This window comes from Myiozetetes cayanensis, unplaced genomic scaffold, assembly GCF_022539395.1.
Source record: "Myiozetetes cayanensis isolate MyiCay16 unplaced genomic scaffold, myiCay2020 scf104, whole genome shotgun sequence".
NCBI lineage: Eukaryota > Metazoa > Chordata > Aves > Passeriformes > Tyrannidae > Myiozetetes > Myiozetetes cayanensis.
The window spans coordinates 14,484-36,915 of record NW_026086650.1 but is presented as its reverse complement, the minus strand read 5'-3'; the positions used below and the strand labels follow the sequence as shown (position 1 = coordinate 36,915).

General features: G+C 50.7%; 4 protein-coding genes across 4 annotated transcripts; 2 read left to right on the top strand and 2 right to left on the bottom strand.

The window, feature by feature from the left end:
- Nucleotides 1–1,124: 1,124 nt before the first annotated feature.
- Nucleotides 1,125–1,876, bottom strand: LOC126635021 (feather keratin Cos1-2-like). The gene is made up of 2 exons (XM_050305946.1): nt 1,745–1,876; nt 1,125–1,442 (listed from the first exon to the last, which is right to left on the bottom strand). The coding sequence occupies exons 1-2, from the start codon at nt 1,874–1,876 to the stop codon at nt 1,125–1,127; spliced, it is 450 nt and encodes a 149-aa protein (XP_050161903.1).
- A 5,122-nt stretch (nt 1,877–6,998) lies between these two features.
- LOC126635008 (feather keratin Cos1-1/Cos1-3/Cos2-1-like) lies at nt 6,999–7,351 on the top strand. The gene has a single exon (XM_050305931.1). The coding sequence runs from the start codon at nt 7,043–7,045 to the stop codon at nt 7,349–7,351; it is 309 nt and encodes a 102-aa protein (XP_050161888.1). The 5' UTR covers nt 6,999–7,042.
- Nucleotides 7,352–13,927: 6,576 nt separating this feature from the next.
- LOC126635006 (feather keratin Cos1-2-like) lies at nt 13,928–14,233 on the bottom strand. The gene has a single exon (XM_050305929.1). The coding sequence runs from the start codon at nt 14,231–14,233 to the stop codon at nt 13,928–13,930; it is 306 nt and encodes a 101-aa protein (XP_050161886.1).
- Nucleotides 14,234–14,407: 174 nt separating this feature from the next.
- On the top strand, nt 14,408–15,494 carry LOC126635007 (feather keratin Cos1-2-like). Its single transcript, XM_050305930.1, has 2 exons — nt 14,408–14,453; nt 15,181–15,494. Exon 2 carries the CDS (start codon nt 15,189–15,191, stop codon nt 15,492–15,494), a length of 306 nt encoding a protein of 101 aa, XP_050161887.1. The 5' UTR covers nt 14,408–14,453; nt 15,181–15,188.
- The last annotated feature ends 6,938 nt before the right edge of the window (nt 15,495–22,432 follow it).

Genomic DNA, 22,432 nt, shown 5'->3' with positions numbered 1-22,432 from the left:
GTTAACATTAGATATCATGAAGAAATTCTTCCCTGTGAGGGTGGGGAGGCACTGGCACAGGTTGCCTGGAGCTGGATGGAACACTTCCATCCCTAGAAGTGTTCAAGGCCATATTGGACAGGGTCTGGAGAAACCTAGCTTAGTGGAAAGTGTCTCTGCCCATGGTGGGGGGCTGAGACAAAATGATCTAACCCAAACCATTCTGTGACACTATAACCCTATGATCTGTGGGCTGTCCATGGCAGGAACCATCTTCCTTTGGCTGCTGCTCTTGGGCACTGCTTTGGTCCAAGGTTTCAGTAAGGAAGACACTGATGGACAGACATCCATACATGGGAGGAATGTTTTCAATTACTAGTGAAGCCAGAAGTCATTTGCACAAACTCAGCCCAAAGTCCTTTACCACTGCATAGCCTGAGCGTGGCTGATCCCCATCCCAAGGTGGGATTGTCTCAGCCCTGCATGTCTGCACAGAGGCTTTGCCTGCCTGTGCTGAGGGACTGTAGGAGGCACATATCTCATCTGCCTGTGCTCCTGTGTGCTGGCCATGGACCCCAGAGTGGGTAATGGAGGGGAGGAGAAGGAGGAGATGAGATTGTGGGATGTCCCCAGATACTGGTTTTTCCCTTCACCACTCCTACCACTCTTTGTAGCCATGGTCTCCCTGAAGATCATTGGCTGGGGAGTGTCCAGTTTTGTTTTCCTCAGCTCCAAGGAAAAAACAAAATCCACTGCAAGGAATCCCACCCACTGCTTCTCCATCTTTTTCCCTGGTCAGACTGGAAGTGTTATTGCAGAAGGAATGACAACTCAGAGACCCATCTTTGAATGCACAAAAAGTTTAATGAGTATAAAGAGGAAAAGGAAGTGGCTCACAGAGAGCACCAGGAACAACCACTAAGACGCAGTGGAGCACCTGCAGGATGTCCATTTACTGACCCTGCAGAGGGATGTCTCTCCTGGGCTGGCCAAGGAGACATGGAGAGCAAAGGCAAGAGATGGAAGAGCAGAAAAAGGAAACATCATCCTGAAGCTCTAAACACAGTGTCCTGAAGTTCTATCTCCTGCCCAGCACCATGTTCTGAGGTCTTGCAGGTTTTTGCCCCAGGACATTGCGAGGAGCTTTAGCAGGGCCGGCATCTGGTGCCACAGTAGGGCCTGGTGATGCAGGAGAGGTCAAAGCCCCCGGAGTTGATGGGCACTCCGTCACAGCTGAGGATGCTGCCAACGGCAGCGGAGGTGGAGGATCCCACGGCGGTGTTCTGTGGGAAGGAGCTGAGGATGGGCCCGGGCAGGGTCACCACCACGGGGGAAGGCTGGATGACCACATGGGAGTCCTGGCACTGCCTGACACAGCACTCATTGCAGCTGTTGGCCAGCGGGGTGGGCCCGCAGGGCTGGCAGCAAGGGTTGCAGGGCTGGCAGCGGGACATGTCTTGTAGCTCAAAAGGGCACCTGGAAGGGAGGGCAGACAAGCACAAAGCGGGCACACATGAGAAGCAGCCTTGCAGCCAACGCCCCTGCAGCCAAGCCACCTCCTGCCCCACATTCCACTGCCCAGCCCAAAGCCCACCAGCCTCCTCAGCCAAGTCCCAGCCTCTCTCTGCACAACACCTTCTCTCCCCTCTCCCAGCACCAGCAGCTCCCAGCCCTGGCCTAGCACAGCCCACAGCAGCTGAGACCTGCAGGGAGGAAAGACGTGGTCTTGAAGCAGAAGCAGGAGGAGAAGAAGCTTCCCACTCACCTGATTGCTGAGGAGAAGGAGGTGAGAGAAGTGGATGAGAGAGCAGAGACTTGGGCTGCCTTTTATAGCAGTCCTGCCCTGCCTCAGGCCCACAGGCACCTTTGTGAAAGCACTAATTTTCTGACAGCTCATGTCAAATGAAAACCATCCCAGCTAATGTTAGGGGCTGTGTCCTGTTTTCCTGCACTGCTGCTTTTTCATTTCCTGGCACATGCCATGTTCTTTCCCACATGAAGGCTTTTGAAAGTGCCAGGAGGACAAGCCTAAGGATTTCCGGGATGTAAACACGTCAGTGCAGGCAAAATGGTCAGATAAAGGGCTGTTGGCATCCCTTGCAGGCAGGTGACGTGAATCTGTGTCAATCTATATGTTTGTTTGTGGCAAAGCTCTAGTGGCACAGTACACTTCTCCTGTCTTGGCATCAGTGGCTGGAGACCCTTCTGTGTAAGGTGGAGCTCTGAAGGAAGGAGCCTCAGTTCTCCTCTGACATCCCTAATTTCCCCTCTGCACTCAGAGATCTGGTGGTGAAGATTCTCTTCCTGTGAGGGGCCGGGGTTGTTGCCTCACGGAAAGGGAGAAGGTTTTGAGAGAGCTTCTGCCATTGAAATGTTCATCCTCCCCCAAGTCCCAGGATGGGACTGGAGTGTCCCTGAACTGCAAAGAGACAGCAAAGGCTGTTGTGATGGATGCTCTGTGCATGGCTCAGTGGCAGGAACTGGGCGTTGCTTGTCTGTGTCATCCTGGCAGCCCATGTGAACAACCTTCCCTGTCCTGGAGCTGCTCTGTGTGCTGGGCTTGGGGAGGTGCTCTCTGCAAGGCACCTCAGCCCTGCCAATGTGTGCAGTGAACGTGTGGGGCTGCCTGGGCACTGCCTGGATGGGATGGAAGAGCAGGGGGCTTGCCCGAGGTATCCTTGCTCTTGGATCTAGGCAATACCCCCTTCTGCTGGGGATGGGTGGGAAGGGGAGGAGGAGGCTCTGGGCTCAGGACAAGGTGATTTCTCCCTCATGGCCATCTTCTGTAAGAACCTTCTTCCTCAGCACAGCTCTACCCACAGCAAAAGGATCTGCCCTAAGTGCTTGTGGCTCTGCTGACCCTCTGCAGCAGCGGAGTGCTCCCAGGAGTACAGCACAATTTGAGATCACCATCTGTAGGACAACTTCCAAGGCAAAGGACTGTACTTCTGGGCAGAGACATTGCAAGGGAAGGACTGGCAGTCACTGTCTGTGGAGTAGCCAGAGCTGTTGGCCTCACCTCCAAGGGCCAGGACCTGAAGGAGGCCAACAGTGGGTCCTATCCTCTCTGTTCTCTAGAAATGAGAAAGGGTCCCTTAAAACAAGATGTCTCTGAGAAAATGCCACAATGGAAGGATCACCATGGGGAGCCATGAGGCAGTGCCCCACAGAGGGAGAGAGGGGGGCAAGTCACCCCAAGGTGGCTTTGTTGGGCGTCATTTCCCAGGGGATCAGAAAATAGCAAAGGATTAGAGGGGAAAGGAAAAAGCAGAGGGAGGGAATGAGAGATAGAGGCCATTATCTGACAGAGTCCAGTCTGGTCCCTTCCAAAGGACTGACACCATTGGTAGCAGTGGGACCTGCTCAGCCTCTCTCAAACCATGATCTCTGTCGTTGTGTCTGGCATCATCTCCTGGATTCACAGGGCTCCTTGTCTGGTCTATCTCCAGTGTCTGTACCTAGGGGGGCACCTTCTGCTGCCACAGAAGCAGCTGGTGCTGCAGGAGAGGTCACAGCCCCTAGAGCTGAGGGGCACCCTGTTACAGCTGAGGATGCAGGGGAGGTGGAGGATCCCACCTGGGAGAGAGGGCAGGCAGGAAGCAGAGCACAGGGACACCTGAGGAACTGCCTGCAACCCCAATAAAAGAGGCAGAGGCAGCTGCTGGGTGGGGAAGTAGAGAATGTGCAGAGGGGAATGAGGGATCCTTTCCCTGAGCGCTGAGGGTTCCCTTGGATAACAGCAAGGCCCAAGGACACTTCTGTCTTCCTATAGCAAGGAACCACATCAGCCCAGCCTCAACCTCTCTCCATATCAGCCCTCCATCTGTACAGCCTTCAGGACCACGTTGTTCAGCTGAGATTGTCGCAGGAAGGATGGGAGACCCAGCTGAAAAGGGAGATGAATCTCTTCTGCCTAACTCTGGATTCCCTGCACAGGAACTCCGAACAGCCATGTGGTCTCCCAGAGCCATGCAGTGCTCCCTGGAGACTGGCTGGATGTATGGATTTCCTCTGAGGGGCCTCATTCCACCCCTCACAAGGCTCATGTCTTCAACACCTTAAGACAATTTATCATATGTGTTTGTGACTTATAGTGAGGCGTAACATTGGCATCACTCGAATGCCAAATGGATCTTTTGAAGGAATTTCCAGCCCAAGCATTTACTCTGTCTCTGGGACTTCAGCACAAAAGTTTCTGTATTTGGAAGGAAAGTCTGTAGAACAAGATCTTGGTCTCAAAACTAGGAATGGTAGGAAATACTTTAAAGGCACCAGAAGGGTCCTGTTCCATTTCCCAGGCCAGTGTCGAGCTTGAACTCTTAACTTTTGGAGATGAAGTCCTAGTAGGACTTCAGGAAAGCCTTGGAAGGAAAATAAACTTGGAGGATTCACTTTCTATTTCTACATGAGTTTGCTCAGAAATAATCAATAAAACAAATAAACCCCCATTCTGATTATGTGTTTGTGGTTTTTTTGTGGTTTTTTTGTGGGTTTTTTTTTTTTTTGTGTGTGTGTGTGTTTTTTGTTTTGTTTTGTTTTTTTTTTTTTTTTTTTAATTGGAGAGTTATATTAGCCAGCTATATTAGATCTTTGTGTTCCTACACTTCCCAGGGATTCTTGGCCATATTACTGGATTCGAAGAGTCCTCCCAGAACAGCCTCTGCCCATTTCATGCCAGCAATGCCTTGGGAGCTGTGGCACAGCCAAGGGCTGTCCAGTTGCCCACGGGCAGGAGGGTCTCTTCCACCCTTGGGCAGTGCAGAAAGGTGCTGCTCCTTGGCTCAGAGTTGCTGCCGTGGAGCTCCTGGTGCTGCCACAGCTCATGAAAACTGGCAGCAGGAACAAGTCAGGTGCTGCAGCCTGGGGGCACAACACCCCAAAACCACACTGTGTGGCCCGTGGAAGGCCAGTAGGGCCCATGGAAACAGTGGCTCAGAGCACTGAGTGAGCAGGAGCCTCGGCCCTGAGGGCACTGCAGTGACTGGCAAGAGCAGAGCTGTCCATGGTGACACTGCGAGTCTGGAAATGAGGGCAGGGACTGCCCTTGGCACGGGCACCTCAGACCCGGGGAACATGATGCCTTGACAGCAGTCAAAGGGGAGGGTGATGTCACAGAACAAGGTATGGCAGGAGGTTTGAAAGATTAATTACATTAGGGTAAATTTACCCTAATTGCGTTAGGGTAAATAAGCTGTTGTTCAACTTGTGTATAATTTGGATATATCCACCTGTACTTAACACGTGCAGACGCTGCCCTTCCCTCTGCCCCTGCCACAGCTTCTCCCCTACCCCTGTCTCTGTCATGCCCTGCTCTTTCCCAGATTTCCAGCCTGCCCATCAAGGCAGAGGGAGGCAAGGACAGGAAAGAAAGGTAGCCCTGGCATGGGCAGGCTCTGTGCCTTTGAGCAGAGGGACCCAAGCAGCCTCCTTTGCCCTACAAAGGAGGCCATGAAGATGGTGTCTGTCCTCTCTGAGAGGGAGAGGTATTTCCTTTTCAGACAAAAAATAAGGAGAAAAAAGTTGTGGGTCAAGGTAAAGACAGAGGGATTACTTGCTGCTTACCAACAGAGGTAAACCCAGGCTTGACTTGAGCAACATTCATTCTACATTTTACAGATAAAACAGAGCAAGATGGCAAGAAAATGCAAAAATAAAACCCCAAACCCACTGAACTGAAATACCTTAACTCGATCCCCAATTCTTTTTCACGGACACAATGCCTCTTGCTCATTCCTCGTTCTCCTATTTCCTCCATCCTTAAGCAGCACAGTGGGATGCACAGTGTGGGCTTGTGGTCAATACACAACAGTTTCTTTCTGTGAAAAGATGGACTTTACCAGACCTGATCATGAAAAGCAGCAGGATTTTGGCAGTTTTCCTAAAGCTCACACCTTCTAGCATTTCCAGACACAGTTGCTAGGCATGCAGGCTCAACCCTTTTGGGAGCGGAGTTGTGGAAGTCCTGGTGCTTGAACACAAAAGGAATTTGGCTCAAATAATGTTTGATTTTCCTTGTGCCACACAGAGAATCTGTTCTATATCTCCAAGGAGAGCAGAATCCAGATCCCGGTCCCTTCAGTCCAACACCCATTTGTGCCAAGGTGCTGCCACTGCCTCACTCAGCACAGGCTGATAAGCTGTAGAAGAGCATCTGGCACTGGCCTGGGAATGAGGAGCCCCTGTCCCATCCCAGGCAGAGCAACACTCCAGGATAAGTTGACCAATTCAGGGGCTTCACTTCAGTGGTCTGACAGAACCACTCAAAAATCTGTATGCTCTTACAAGGAAAGGAAAAATTCAGCAACTGAGGACTCTGCAGAGGAGATGCTGGGATGTCCCCTAACATGGCAGTCCTTGAGTGTGTAGGTGTGAAGGACAAGAGTGATGACCATTTCTTGACAACTTTACCACAAACAAGACTGCAGGAAAGTCACGGGTAAACGTCACCTGCCTGCATGAGATGCCACCAGCCCTCGAACTGAGCATTCTGCCTGTGTTGGCACGTTAATGTCGCGGAAATCCTTGGGCTTGCCCTCCAGCACTAACAGAAGACCTCAAGCAGAAAAGAATGTGGCATGTGCCAGGAAATGAAATGGCAGCAGTGCAGGAAACAAGGACACAGACCTATCATTAGCTGGGATGGTTCACAACTGACAGGAGCTGGTCAGAAAATAATTAGTCCCACAAAGGTGCCTGTGGGCCTGAGGCAGGGCAGGACTGCTATAAAAGGCAGCCCAAGTCTCTGCTCTCTCATCCACTTCTCTCACCTCCTTCTCCTCAAAGGTGAGTGGGAAGCCTCTTCTCCTCCTGCTTCAGCTGCTGTGGGCTGTGCTAGGCCAGGGCTGGGAGCTGCTGGTGCTGGGAGAGGGAAGGGGAGAGAAGGTGTTGTGCAGAGAGAGGCTGGGACTTGGCTGAGGAGGCTGGTGGGCTTTGGGCTGGGCAGTGGAATGTGGGGCAGGAGGTGGCTTGGCTGCAGGGGGATTGGGTGCAGGGCTGCTTCTCATGTGTGCCCGCTTTGTGCTTCTCTGCCCTCTCTTCCAGGTGCCCTTTTGAGCTACAAGATATGTCCTGCTGCCAGCCCTGCAACCCTTGCTGCCAGCCCTGCGGGCCCACCCCGCTGGCCAACAGCTGCAATGAGTGCTGTGTCAGGCAGTGCCAGGACTCCCATGTGGTCATCCAGCCCTCCCCTGTGGTGGTGACCCTGCCCGGGCCCATCCTCAGCTCCTTCCCACAGAACACCGCCGTGGGATCCTCCACCTCCGCTGCCGTTGGCAGCATCCTCAGCTGTGACGGAGTGCCCATCAACTCCGGGGGCTTTGACCTCTCCTGCATCACCAACTGCTACCGGGGCAACAGGTGCCTTCCCTGCTAAAGCTGCTGGCAACTTCCTTGGGCAACAACCTGCAAGACCTCACAGCATGGGGCTGGGCAGGAGATAGAGCTTCAGGACATTGTATCTAGAGCTCCACGCCATTGTTCCCTTCTTCTAGTCTCTCCTCTCCCCTTTTCATTTGCTCCCTGTGTCTCCCCATCCCATCCCAGGGGGACCTTTTGCCGTCCCTCCCTCTGCAGGGCAGGCAGATGGACACCCTGCACAACCTCCACTGCATCCTAGTGGCTGCTGCTGGTGCCCTTGGGGAGTCGCCTGCTTTTCTTCCTTAGACTCAATAAAGTTGTTTTGCATCCAAGCCTGGGCCCCTGAGTCCTCCTTCATTGTCTGACATCTCTTACATTCTGCTCAAGCAAAAAGGTGGAGGAAGGAGGGGGTGGGACTCAATGCATTGCATTTTACTTTTTACAGAGAAGTTATACAGCAGCTCTTAGTTCTGCACTGCTTTTTAGCAGGAACCATGCAAACTCTCTGTAAGGACCTCACCAGTTCCCTCTACCCAACCTTCAACCTTGCTACCTAGACAAATTTGAGGGCTGGGAGATCACCAACTGTATGAAGTTTATAAGGATAATTGATGGACTCTGTATTCGCCATGGGGCCACCTTGGCTGTATGGACAGAGTGGGGAATAAGGTGCTGGAGAACAGCACTGCAGAAAGGGCTCAGGGAGTCTGGGTCAGTGGCAACTTGGATATGGGTCAACAGAGTGGCCTGGCAGCCAGAAGGGCCAAGTGTGTCCTGGGGAGCATCAGGCACAGCACTGCCAACAGTCAGGGGAGGGGATTGTCCCTGCTCTGCACTGGGGCAGCCTCACCTGGAATATCGTGGCAATTTTGGGCACTGCAATATAGGAAGGATATAAAACCATTAGAGACCGTCCAAGTTGGGACAGGGAAATGGTGAAAGGTCTGCAGGAGCCATACAAGGAGCAGCTGAGGGCACTTGGTTTGTCCAGCCTGGAGAAGAGGACACTGAGGTCAGACCTCATTGGGGTCTGCAACTTTGTCATGAGGGACAGTGGAGGGGCAGCTCCAATCTCTTCTCAGTGTTGACCAGTGCCAGGATCTGAGGGAAGTGCATGAAACTGTATCAGGGGCGTTTGGGTTGCATATTAGGAAAAGGTTCTTCCCCCAAAGGGTTGTTGGGCACTGAACAGGCTCCCCAGGGCAGTGGTCATGGCCCCAAGGCTGCCAGAGCTCCGGGATTATTTGGACAACGCTCTCAGACACAGAGTGGGATTGTTGGTTTTCTTCTGTGCAGAGGTTGGACTCGATGAACCTTATGACTCCCTTCCAACTCAGGATATTCTGTGTTTCTGTGATTCTAGCTTTTGTAAGACAATCCTTTCATATGCAATGTCCCCCTTTCTGCCTGAGACCTGTGCAGAAGGAACAACCCATCAGTAGCTTTTCCTACTGACCTGGGGTCAGATGTTAGAGAGGAGGAGCTATTCAGCCCAGAAAGCTGTGGCAGAATCACAGAAGATGATGCACCTGCACCATTAGGATCAGATGTATCACAAGGGGAAATGTGCACTTAGACCACTCACATTCCCACTTCTGCATGCATCACCTGTGCCCACATATTCCAACCTAACTGTCATTTAGTCCTACAAATTTCCTGCTTTTTTCTCATGCTCTTACACTCACCTGTGGATACAACCAAACATGGGGACAGAATCAAAACCACTATGCCACTGGATTGCAGACTGCCACATTTTATCCCTTCTGTAATGTCAGAGGGAAGCTACTCTTTCACCTTCGTGCCTCTCCCCTAAACATATTCAAACTCTTCTCTCCAGATGCTTCCTACTCTTTGACATCTATTTTTTCCTGTCCTGTCCCTGGTGGTCTTCTGCCATCCACTACTCTGCCAGATGTGTCTGCATCCAGAAGGAAGGGGGAGGGACTTGACATCCATCTGTGTCTGCTTTGCTCCTGGGTGGAGAAAAGGCATAGACAGAACACCTGAGCCCCACAGGTGTCCATCAGTCTCTCCCTACAACTGCATTTTCTCTCCCTTTCTCCCCACAGGTGGAGGACATTCCTTGAGAGAAAGATATCTATAAACAGCACATGCTGCAGAAACCCCCATCCAGAGAGAGACACGATCCCTCACTGCAGCAGGAGGGTGACAATCCAACACAGCCCTATGCTGTACAAGCAGCCCTTCTCTGCCCTTTCACATATGCACACAAACATCCCCTGGCAGCCTACACTGATCTCCACACTCCCCCTCCTTGGCAAGCCCAATGAAAACCCTTTTTAAATCCCTTCCAGTAAATGCCAAGGGCATTCAGCTTGGAGCACTCCTTTACTGCTCTGCTAGTGAAGTGAGCGGGAGCTGCGAAGGTTCAGCTGTCAGCACAGCAGCTTTCAGGATCACACTGTTCAAGGGGGATGGAAAGCCCAGCTGCCACAGGAGACAGGGATAAAACTTTCCTGTCTACCTCTGGAGTCAGTCACTTTGGACACTACCTTGCACCCACTCAGGAAATTCTCAGGAGTAACCAGATGGGATAAAACTGCTACCAGAGCGTGGAAGGAGCAGGAGTGAGAGAGCTGGCTTAGGGAGGGGTGCAGGTGTGGGTAGGGGTGTTCCCAGGAATGTAATCCTCTGGGGAAAGGAGGGCTGGGGCTGCTGGAAACACTGATAAGCAAGCAACTGAACTTGGCAGGAATCACTCAGGAGGAATCAGAGCAGGCAGCTGCAGCTCCTGCAGATGAAAGGCATCACCTGGCAAAGGCCAACCGTTTTGCCAGGAAGCTTGCTTTTAAGAAAAATCTCCCAAGAGAAGAGACAGTGGGTGGTTTCCCCAGTGTGGTGATGCCAGCTGACGCAGTTCCCCTCTGCTCCCTGAGGCCATGAGGCCCCGAAGCCAAGGTCAAATGTTTGAGAACCACCATTTGCAGGCAGGCCCTCATTTGAGGCTTGCAGAGAGAAGGGTTTATGCCATGACTAGATTACTGTGTTGCTGTTGCTGGGGGGATTCTTGGCCCTTCCAGAAATGATGCTGTTTTCTGGAGCCATTGACTCCAGCCCTGATATTCACCACCTTCCTTCTCCCAGCCTCCCTATGCTCTGATTCCTCTTCCTGTAGCTCCTGGCGCAGGTCAAGGACCTAATGGGGCAGAGAACCCACACCCCACACCCCACAGAACCACCAGAACCTGTAACCTCAAAGCTCTTAAAGGACCCCTCTTACACACCTGGTTAGGAAATTGATATGTTAGTCCATCACTTACTATATAAACACATGGCAGTGAAAAGGAAGAGAGAAAATTAAAATGGAAAGATGAATTAAAGAGGGAAAGAGAAAGAAAGAGAGGAAAAGAAAAAAGAGGAAAAGAGAGAAAGAGATCACCAGTCCTACTTCCAGCATCAATCCAGCTGATATGACCTCATTCATGGTTTCAGTGTTAATCCACCTGATGGGATGTCAGTCCTGTCTCAGCAGCCATCCAGTCGGGTAGGTACAATGGATGGGATGTCCAGGATTCTTTCAAGAGGGGTGATCCTGATAACAAAGAACAAGGGAAAGATGATTCTTTATCCCTTCCAAATTCCCCCATGCATGAAGCCAGATCCACTACAAAACTTTGGGGTAGAGCAAGAAATCACACACGAAAAATTGCTAACTTGATCAGGCTGATTTGCAAGAGCATTGTGGCAACAAGTCAGGTGAGACTGAAATCCAGCAAGTGGAAAATGACCAATGCACTTACAGCAACAGTTCAGACATTTGCATTTCAATTGGTTGTTATCAACAACTAATAACATTTCTAACAGATACAGGAACACAACATTCAGTACTAACACAATGGGATGCCGAGAAGCCGCATCTACGACCTGGACAGCAAAGACTTAAAATCCCTGCAGCAAAAGGAGCAAGGGCTACACATGACCTGCTGAGGTGAACTGTGGCTCCTCAGGGTTTGGATGTTCAGAACAGTCAAAGCTGGCATCCCATCCCCAGATGGGAGTGTGTGGTCCTTCTGTTCCAATGGTAACCCCAACCCTAAAAGAAATCCAGAGACTGCAGGGTGCTTGCTCCCTGTGGCACCTGCACTCTCTGATTCAGGGATTGCTGGATTTTTACAGTGACAGGAGGTGGAATTTCTGGAGTTCTGGCTCATTTGGCCCCACTAACAGCTGTGCTATCCAATATTGCAAACCTGACAGCCACACCACCAGCAGCTGTGGAGTGCTGGCATTGATGGGGTGGGAATAGATCTGGAGAAAAGATGGACTATCACTCGCTCACACTCCCTTTCTAATTCTCCTTTCTGGCCAAACAGACAGTCGTGGCTTACAGTTTATTGCAGGTGACTGAATGCCAATGCCACACCCTTAACTGCTGCTGTGCCAAATTCTGCACAACTTGTCACTCAAATTCAGAGGGCATCCCACTCCTGGATGGCAGCCCTGGATGTAAGAGAAATGGTTCTTTATGTTTCAGTGCCGGGAACACGACAAAGCTCAATTTGCCCTTGCCTGGAAGGGAGGGCAGAACGCCTTTATCAAACCCCACAGGGGTATAAACATTCCCCAACAACTGCACAGGCCGTGCTTGCCAAAATTTTACAGAGTCTCACTCCCTCAGGATATGGAAATTTGTAGTTTTCTACTCTCAGGAGGTGCCCCAGGAATGTTCCTGGGAATGAGGCCAGCACACCCCACTGAAGAGCAAGTTAACCACCAAAGGCCTGCTTATCCTCCTTGGAGGATAATCATTGCCAGAAGGAAACAAATTTGCTTCACACATCAACAAGGTCGACCCACAGAGTGGAGACACTCCCTGCTCTTGTTTATGCTGATCAGTATGGTAACAGTGTGCATTCTGCCCCACAAACATTGCTCAGCTGGGGGGGCCCTTTGCTGGGGCAGCAATTACAAAGGAATTTACAAAGGAATTTACCCACAGCAATTCCAGAGATAACCTATAATAATGCAGCTCAATTGGAAATGGAATTCCACTCTTGGTGGCAACCACTTATTGTCACTTATGACCCCACCCACAGTAAGCCACAGCTTTTGTGCTAACAAGGCAGGATAATGCTTCGGTACATCCCATACACCAATCACTGTGTCAGGATTAAATCCCAAAGAGCTGCACTCAGTCCCCTGGAACACAGAGCATGGGCCCCACGAGATGGCCTTGCCATCAAATCCTTGTGATTTGGTATTTGTAGACAACGTTCTTGTTACGAGTTATTCTTATTGGTACCCTAAGATTTGTGTTTGTAACTTGGTTGGCATTCTGGGCTGTGATTTTGGTTCTTCAGGTCCTGCTGTGTCTTACCAGTTGTTATGATTTAATTACACACTGCAGCCCATTCCTATGGGAATGAATCTTGCCTGGATGAGAAAACTACCCTTGAAACAAGGTCAGGAAAATGGATGGAAAACTCTGAGTACCATTCCTCCTGATGGCGAAGAAATCCAAGGGGTGATAGAGTGGCTGAAAAAAGATGGAGAACATCATTTTGGATGGTGACCAAGAGCAACTGGAATTCTTAATAAGATGTTGGGATCCTGTGATTGTCCTTCTAATGTTAACCTTTTTTGCCTTTTTTTCGGGGGAATCAGGTTGTATATTAAGACGTGAGGGATTAGAAAGAGATTACCCCGAAAGCTCAGAGATTGCTTATAGAATGCTTTGTCCCTTTCTCTCTCTTGCTTTCTCTTCTGTTCCCTTTTCCATGGGTCAGATTCATCCAAACATGGGAGAGATGTTATGAATTGATAGTATGTGTATATATATATATGTATATATATGATACATAGTAAAGCCACAGGTCATTTGCACAAACTCAGTCAGAAGTCATTTCCCACTGCATATGCAGAGTATGGCTGATACCAATGCTGACTTGTGAATGACCTCAGCACTGCATCTTAGGCAGGAGCTGGGTCCTGCCTGTGCTGAGGGGCTGTCTGGGGAATGTATCTCATCTGCCTGTGCTCCTGTGTGCTGGTCATGCCCCCCCGAAACGGGAATGGAGGGGACAAGAAGATATGAGGTTGTGGGCTGTCCCAGCCATTGCTGTTTGCCTTGGCCACTGCTGTCAGTCTTTGGTGCCATGGTCTCCCTGATGACCTCTGCCTGTCGAGTAGCCAGGGATGTCTTTGTCATCTCCCAGGGAAAGAGCACGACGGGGAATTCCATCCTCTGCTTCTTCCACCCTCTTCCCTAAGCAATGTGCAAGGTTTGGCAGAGAATGAAGGAAGACTCAGAGGGCCAGGCTTGGATGCAAAACAACTTTATTGAGTCTAAGGAAGAAAAGGAGTTGGCTTACAGGGAACAGGAGGAGCAGCGACTAAGATGCAGTGCAGCTCCTGCAGGGTGTCCATCTGCCTGCCCTGCAGAGGGAGGGAGGACAACAGGTCCCCCTGGGCTGGGCTGGGGAGACACAGACAGCAAAGGAAAGAGATGGAAGAGTGGGAGAAGGAAACATCATCATGAAATTCCAAACACAATGTCCCAAAGTTCTGTTTTCAGTCCAGCAGCACGATCAGAGGTCTTGCAGGTTGTTGCCCAAGGAATTTGCCAGCAGCTTTAGCAGGGCCCACATCTGGAAGGGTAGCATCTGGTGATGCAGGAGAGGTCAAAGCCCCCGGAGTTGATGGGCACTCCGTCACAGCTGAGGATGCTGCCAACGGCAGCGGAGGTGGAGGATCCCACCACGGTGTTCTGTGGGAAGGAGCTGAGGATGGGCCCGGGCAGGGTCACCACCACAGCAGAGGGCTGGATGGCCACGGTGGAGCTCTGGCACTGCCTGACACAGCACTCATTGCAGCTGTTGGCCAGTGGGGTGGGCCCGCAGGGCTGGCAGCAAGGGTTGCAGGGCTGGCAGCAGGACATGTCTCTGCCTCACAGGGGCACCTGGCACACAGGGCAGGGACAAGCACAAAGCGGGCACACATGAGAAGCAGCCCTGCACCCAACCCCCTGCAGCCAAGCCACCTCCTGCCCCACATTGCACTGCCCAGCCCAAAGCCCACCAGCCTCCTCAGCCAAGTCCCAGCCTCTCTCTGCACAACACCTTCTCTCCCCTTCCCTCTCCCAGCACCAGCAGCTCCCAGCCCTGGCCTAGCACAGCCCACAGCAGCTGAGACCTGCAGGGAGGAAAGACGTGGTCTTGAAGCAGCAGCAGGAGGAGAAGAGGCTTCCCACTCACCTGATTCCTGACGAGAAGGAGGTGAGAGAAGTGGATGAGAGAGCAGAGACTTGGGCTGCCTTTTATAGCAGTCCTGCCCTACCTCAGGCCCACAGGCACCTTTGTGGAAGTCATAATTTTCTGACCAGCTCATGCCAGTTGTGAACCATCCCAGGAAATGAAAAGGTAGCAGTGCAGGAAAGCAGGACACAGCCCCTACCATTACCTGGGATGGTTCACAACTGGCATGAGTTGGTGAGAAAATTATGACTCCCACAAACGTGCCTGTGGGCCTGAGGCAGGGCAGGACTGCTATAAAAGGCAGCCCAAGTCTCTGCTCTCTCATCCACTTCTCTCACCTCCTTCTCCTCAGCAATCAGGTGAGTGGGAAGCCCTTCTTCTCCTGCTTCAGCTGCTGTGGGCTGTGCTAGGCCAGGGCTGGGAGCTGCTGGTGCTGGGAGAGGGAAGGGGAGAGAAGGTGTTGTGCAGAGAGAGGCTGGGACTTGGCTGAGGAGGCTGGTGGGCTTTGGGCTGGGCAGTGCAATGTGGGGCAGGAGGTGGCTTGGCTGCAGGGGGGTTGGGTGCAGGGCTGCTTCTCATGTGTGCCCGCTTTGTGCTTGTCCCTGCCCTGTGTGCCAGGTGCCCCTGTGAGGCAGAGACATGTCCTGCTGCCAGCCCTGCAACCCTTGCTGCCAGCCCTGCGGGCCCACCCCGCTGGCCAACAGCTGCAATGAGTGCTGTGTCAGGCAGTGCCAGAGCTCCACCGTGGCCATCCAGCCCTCTGCTGTGGTGGTGACCCTGCCCGGGCCCATCCTCAGCTCCTTCCCACAGAACACCGTGGTGGGATCCTCCACCTCCGCTGCCGTTGGCAGCATCCTCAGCTGTGACGGAGTGCCCATCAACTCCGGGGGCTTTGACCTCTCCTGCATCACCAGCTGCTACCCTCGCAGATGTGGGCCCTGCTAAAGGCCCTGCAAACATCCTGGGACAACAACCTGCAAGACTTCTGATCGTGCTGCTGGACTGAAAACAGAACTTTGGGACATTGTGTTTGGAGCTTCATGATGATGTTTCTTTCTCCCACTCTTCTATCTCTTTCCTTTGCTGTCTGTGTTTCCACAACACATCCCAGTGGGATCTGTTGCCCTTTCTGCCTCTGCCAGGCAGGCAGATGGACACCCTGCAGGAGCTGCACTGCATCTTAGTGGCTGCTCCTCATACTCTCTGTTAGACAACTTCTTTTCTTCGTTGGACTCATTAAAGTTGCTGTGCATCCAAGCCTGAGCCTCTGAATCCTTCTGTGTTCTGTGTCAAATCCTTCTGTCTGGTTGGTGTCCAAGGTGAAGAAGCAGTGGCTGGGATTCTGTCTAGGAGATTTCCCATTCTTCCCTCCTCCTTGGAGTTTAAAAGGACATTCTAGGCTACTCGAGAGCCAAAGGTCATCAGTGAGAGCACAGCTCAATGTGTGGAAGGAGTGGTAAAGAGAAAAAACAATGTTATTTTCCCAGTAACTTCATCTCTTCCTTCTTCCCTCCATGAAGTCCATGCCCAGCACACAGGAGCACAGGCAGATGAGATTCCTACCTCCTACAGTCCCTCAGCACAGGCAGGCAAAGCCTCTGTGCAGACATGCAGGGCTGAGACAATCCCACCTTGGGATTGGGATCAGCCACGCTCAGGCTATGCAGTGGTAAAGGACTTTGGGCTGAGTTTGTGCAAATGACTTCTGGCTTCACTAGTAGTTGAAAACATTCCTCCCATGTATGGATGTCTGTCCATCAGTGTCTTCCTGACTGAAACCTTGGACAAAAGCAGTGCCCAAGAGCAGCAGCCAAAGGAAGACAGAACCTGGGGAACAAAAGTTTTCTGCAATGGACAGCCCAGAGACCAGAGGCTCATAGAATGCTTTGGGATAGAATGCACTGAATGGATCATCTAATCCCACCCTCCTGCCAAGGGCATGGACGCTTTTCACTAGAGCAGGGTGCTCCAAGCCCCATCCAGCCTGCTCAGAACACCTGAATGGATGGAGCATCCCGAAGCTCTCCATGCAACCTGTGCCAGTGCCTCCCCACCCTCACAGGGAAGAATTTCTTCCTAATATTTCATCTAAACTTGCCATCTATCAGTTTAAGCCCATTCCCCTTTGTCCCACCACTACAGGCCTTTCTGCACAGCCCTGCCCTTCAGTGTGCCCAGGTGGTTCCCAGTGCAGTGCAAGGTCTGTTGGAGGACAGATCTCCTATGGTCTGAGACTCTTGGAAGACTGGGCAGACCCTGGCCAGGATGTGAGAAGCACTAGGGTGTGAATAGAACTGGGGCTGGCCCTGCCTCAGAGCCCTGGGTGAGCCAGGGCAGAGGAGCACGAGCAGGGTCATTCTCAGTCACTGGGCTGGGATAGGGTTGCTGCCTGTCCTGTACCACTGAAGGTGCCCAGTGAGGTGGACAACCATGGTGTCTGTGCCACAGACTGTGGGCAGGAAACCTGATGGAAACCTCATATGATCCATGTGGTGTTGTGTGCATGATCCACTATTAGAGCCCAGCTTTGCCTTCAGGAGTCCCTTTCCTGCAGCCAGGAGAACACAGATTAGAAAAGGGATGCCAGGTTCTAGGATTTTGCTTGGGGCTGAAGTCCCATGTAGAAAAAGATATTTTCAGGTGAAACTTCAAGTAATTTTCTCTGTCTCAGATAGACAGACACCTTAAAAAAGACCATGAGGAGTCAGGGGTTCAGTAGCCTGCAGAGAGCAAAAGTTGTTGTGGGGATGCTGTGTGTGCCATCTGCGCAGTCACCCTCTGCCTATGATTGGAGGTGTGGTGGCCAGAAAGTGGCTCTTTGGGCACTGGGTGCTCTGCTGGAGCTACGGTTGCCCCTGGGGGTGTTAGGTTCAATGAATGGAGACTGCTCTGAGTAGACTGATCTGATCCCAGCCTGAGAGCTGTCTCAGCCCTGGATGTCTGGACAGCAGCTGGGCCCTGCCAGGGACTGAAGGACTGTAAGAGGGATGGGTGTCATCTGCCACTGACCACGTGTGCTGCTCATGGGCTCTAGAAAGGGCAATAGAGGAGAAGGAAGAGATGAAGTTGTGGGCGTTCCCCATACACTGTTGCTTCCCATCCCAAATTCTGCCACCCTTTGAACCATGGTGTCCCTAAAGCCCTTTCACTGGCAGTTAGCAGAGACAATTCTGACAGCTCTATCAGAAAATGCGCAAAACCAAATGTACTCAAGGGAATCCCAACCAGTCATTTCACCAATATCTCCCATGAGCAGATGGAAGAGTTTCCAAAGAAGAAATGACGACTTAGAGACCCAGGTTCGGATGCACAACAACTTTACTGACTCTAAAGAAGAAAAGCAGGCAGGTCCCAGACGGCACAAGCAGCAGCCACTAAGATGCAGTGGAGCTCCTGCAGGGTGTCCATCTGCCTGCCCTGCAGAGGGAGGGAGGACAACAGGTCCCCCTGGGCTGGGCTAGGCAGTTACAGATTATTACCAGATTATTCTTAAAATGAGTCCCATTGTCTGACTCAATTCATTCTGGAGTACCATGTCTTCACAGGACTTGCTTCTCGAGACCTAGAATGGTATTCCGGGCTGTTGCATGTGGTACCGAATATGTCTCTAACCATCCAGTAGTCGCTTCCACCATGGTAAGCACATAGTGTTTACCTTGGCGGGTTTGTGGCAATGTGATGTAGTCAACCTGCCATGCCTCTCCGTATTTATACTTTTCCCAGCGTCCACCATACCATAGGGGTTTCAACCTTTTGGCCTGTTTAATGGCAGCACAAGTTTCACAGTCATGGATAACCTGGGAAATAGAGTCCATGGTTAAATCCACCCCTTGGTTTCGTGCCCATCTATAGGTGGCATCTCGGCCCTGATGGCCTGAAGCATCATGGGCCCATCAAGCTATGAACAACTCACCCTTTTGCTGCCAGTCTAGGTCTACTTGTGACACCTCGACTTGTGCAGCACGGTTTGCTTGTCTGTTATGAGTGTGTTCCTCATTAGCTCGATCCTTGGGTACATGGGCATCTACATGGCGGACTCTCACATTCAGTTTTTTCACTCTGGCAGCGATGTCTTGCCACAAGTCGGCAGCCCAGATGGGTTTTCTTCTACGTCTCCAATTCATTTTCTTCCACCTGTCTAGCCATCCCCATAGGGCATTGGCTATCATCCACGAATCAGTGTAGAGGTAGAGTCTTGGCCATACTTCTCTTTCTGCAATGTCTAAGGCCAATTGGACAGCTTTGAGTTCTTCAAACTGACTCGATTCACCTTTACCTTCAGTGGCTTCTGCCACCCGTCGGGTGGGACTCCACACAGCTGCTTTCCACTTCCGGCTCCTTCCTACAATGCGGCAAGAACCGTCAGTGAAGAGGGCATAACGCGTCTCTTCATCTGGCAGTTGATTACATGGCGGAGCTTCTTCAGCTCGACTCACTGGCTCTTCTTCTTCTTCATCCACCAGACTGAAGTTCCCACCTTCAGGCCAATTGGTTATAATTTCCACAATTCTAGGGCGATTCGAGTTTCCCATTCGGACACTTTGCGTAATCAAAGCCATTCACTTACTCCACGTGGCATCGGTGGCATGATGCGTAGAGGGCACCTTACCTTTGAACATCCAGCTCAGCACTGGTAATCGGGGTGCCAGGAAGAGCTGTGTTTCGGTACCAATCACTTCTGAGGCTGCTTGTATGCCTTCATATGCCGCTAAGATTTCTTTTTCCATAGGGGTGTAGTTGGCTTCAGAACCTCTGTAGCTTCGGCTCCAGAAACCAAGTGGTCGTCTTCGCATTTCGCCAGGCACTTTTTGCCAGAGGCTCCAGGAGGGACCTTTATCTCCAGCTGTAGAGTAAAGTACATTCTTTACATCTGGTCCCGTCCTGACTGGACCAAGAGCCACGGCATGTGCAATCTCTTGCTTGATTTGCCTAAAAGCCTGTTGTTGTTCAGGACCCCACTGGAAGTTGTTCTTTTTATTGCCTAGTTAGTTGTGAACCATCCCAGCTAATGGTAGGGGCTGTGTCCTGGTTTCCTGCACTGCTGCCTTTTCATTTCCTGCCTAATTCCACATGCTTTCCTATAAGAAGAGTCATTTCTCTAATGCCAGGATTAGAGGCTCAAGGATTTGCAGTGAAGAAAAATGCCAGTGGAGGAAGGTGCTTTAAATTAAGGGGGTTTGGCATCCCCTGTGGGCAGGTGATTTGCCTCAAGGTCATTTCTGTGGTCTTGTTTGTGACAAAGTTTTCAGGTAATGGACACTGCTTTCATGATTGTTGTACATGTGCCCAAGTACTGCCATGTGGGATGGGGGGAGAATTGGAAGGGTAGAAATGAAAAAAAAATATTTTTTACAAAAAAGACGGTTTAATAATTAGATACCAGTTGAAAGGAGAGGGGAAATAAAAAGAAAAATTAACAACAGTGAGAAAGAAAAATACTCACCAAAATAAAACAAGCAATGCAAAAGAAACAATTCCTCACCACCCTTCCCAAGTAACAACAGCCCCTGCCAACTTCACCCCCCCAAGTTTAATTGCAAGGCGTGACTCCATATGGTCTGTAATATCCCTTTGGTGAGCTGGGGTCAGCTGTGCCTGCTGTGTTCCCTCCCATCTTCTTGTCCACCCCCAGCCTTCTCACTGGCAGGGTAGCCTCAGGGTTAGAAAAGCCATGTTGCTGTGTAAGATGTCATCTCAGCAACAACTAAAACATCCCTGTATTATCAACCCTGTTTTTGCACCGTTCCCAAATGTATCAGCTACTTTGAAGAAACAGAACTATCCCAGGCAAAACCTGGGCACTCCCTGGCTTGCCTGTCCTGATTGGCCCCAGACAGATATAAGATGAGCTTGACCCAGAAAACAAGCAGGAAAACTTAGAACTGTGCCCATTGCAAGCCTATTGTGTGAAGTGACACAGGCAGGAGGCCAGAACAACCACAAAATCATGGAAGAAATGCAAACAGTAAATTTATTTAGATTGCTACCCAGAGGATCCCAAACCAGCACCTGGGTGGAGACAGAGAATTGGGAATGCAGCACCATCAGGCTCAGCTCATCCCCACTGCCAGCAGGGCTGCTGTTTGCACCCAGTTATCAAGGGCCACACATTGTTTACCTCCACGCTGTTATCTCCCTGTGCTTTTCATGGTCTCTGAGCTCTGATCTCTCTCTCAACAGGGAGCTCAAGTGTGACACTCAAGAGTGCCTCCACTTCTCTGTTGACATGTCCATTATCTCCCCGAAGAAATCTACTTTTCAAAACAGACAGAGGATAAACAGCACTAGGCATAAAATGTGGTGTTTCCCAGACTGATGTTTCCAGGCCTTGGCATTCCCAGCTGCAAGGCCACTGGAGCAAACCTACCCCCTTCTTGCCAATCTTCTGCTTTTAACCCTTTCCTCCTAGCATTCCACCCCCACATCCAAGAGACCACCTATGCCTGGGCTGGAAGTGTAGGACAGGGTAATTTTGCACAGATATTAAATGGAACATATAAGGGGGGGGAAAAAGGAATAAACATATAATGCTCTAACGTAAAAGTCCCAGCCCTCCTGTTAGGGAATTAAACCACTCAGCTGGTCAGGCACCACCTTAGTCGATGTATCCAGAGTATGTGCATGTCCTACAAGTCTACAAGGCATGTGGTAAGGAAGGAAAATAGGAGTGTCACCTCCTTCCTGTAATACACACTCTGTTGCTCCAGCTCCCTCAGCTAAAATTAGTCCAGGCCTGGTAGCTTGAGGTGGGCCGATTGCCCACACAGGTTTGAGCTTTTTCAGATTGGACTTGAATTCGATGGTGGATTTGTGGCACCGGCAACAGAATTCCAGCACAGTCCCCCTTAGATAAGGCCCAGATACTTGGCAAAGATACCTGAAATACAAGAACTCAAGAATCTGATAGTAACAGAGTGAAGCCGCACAAAAGGAAACAATCTCCGAGAAACAAAAGGTTAAAACATAAAAATGTAAAGCACTACAGAAAAGCTCAGTGTTAGGAAACTACGGAGGTAATAAATTGTCTAAGGAACAGAACATACTGACAAAAGGATACTAACACAATAAAGATAACACAAAACAAGGAAAGAGTGGCATCAGCAAATCCTAGGATGAGCCAAAAAGTCAGCCTGACCTTATTATGTTTGCCAAAACTGCCTTAAAAGGAGAAGATCTAAAGAAAGTTCAGAAGTTTACAGTGAGGAAGACTCACACACGACCCCCGCCCAGAGGAAGGCAACAGGAACCCCCACCGTGAAATCTCCCCAAATTGAAGACTCCGCCCAGACTCCACCTATATATGAATATTACAAGTAGATGTTGCAATAGAATGAATATGCATGATTATGTTGTAATCCTATACTCAAAAATTGTATAAAAGAGCTATGCTGATTGTACACGACGGAGCTCTTTGCCCAGGGCGACCTGGAGAGCTCCCCAACGCGTTGCAATAAAATACCTCCTGCTTTAAAGAAACAAACTTTGTCTCTAAAGCAGTTTCTCCGTGCCTTTTGGGGCAAAATTTCGGCATCAAGAGGCTGCAGCATAAGAGGAGAAGTTGTAGTGCAGGTCAGTTGTCTTCCTGTGAATGGGGATGGGGATGTGCACAGTCTCTATCTCAGCCTGTGATTCTTTCAGTTTCTTGCAATGCCCAAACTGCAGCTAGAATTTTGTTTGTCATTGGGGCATAATGTGTAGCAGAGCCCTGTAATGTTTTAGGCCAAAATCTTACGGGTTCTTTCTGATTTGTAGGCCGTCTTGTCTGCCACAATCCTGTCTATGTCATCTAGAATTGTTGCTCCCAGCTCAAAGGATATCCTCGCCTAGGGCTGTACAATTGTACAGCCTCAATCAGAGCATTCTTGCAGTCATCAAAGGCTTCT

What these genes read in the sequence shown, in the direction of transcription:
- LOC126635006 (XM_050305929.1), bottom strand. Translation starts at nt 14,233, where the DNA reads ATGTCCTGCTGCCAGCCCTGCAACCCTTGCTGCCAGCCCTGCGGGCCC.
- LOC126635021 (XM_050305946.1), bottom strand. Translation starts at nt 1,876, where the DNA reads ATGAGCTGTCAGAAAATTAGTGCTTTCACAAAGGTGCCTGTGGGCCTG. An exon ending in TCCTTCTCCTCAGCAATCAG is followed by an intron (nt 1,443 to 1,744) that starts GTGAGTGGGAAG and finishes TGCCCTTTTGAG; the next exon opens with CTACAAGACATGTCCCGCTG.
- LOC126635007 (XM_050305930.1), top strand. Translation starts at nt 15,189, where the DNA reads ATGTCCTGCTGCCAGCCCTGCAACCCTTGCTGCCAGCCCTGCGGGCCC.
- LOC126635008 (XM_050305931.1), top strand. Translation starts at nt 7,043, where the DNA reads ATGTCCTGCTGCCAGCCCTGCAACCCTTGCTGCCAGCCCTGCGGGCCC.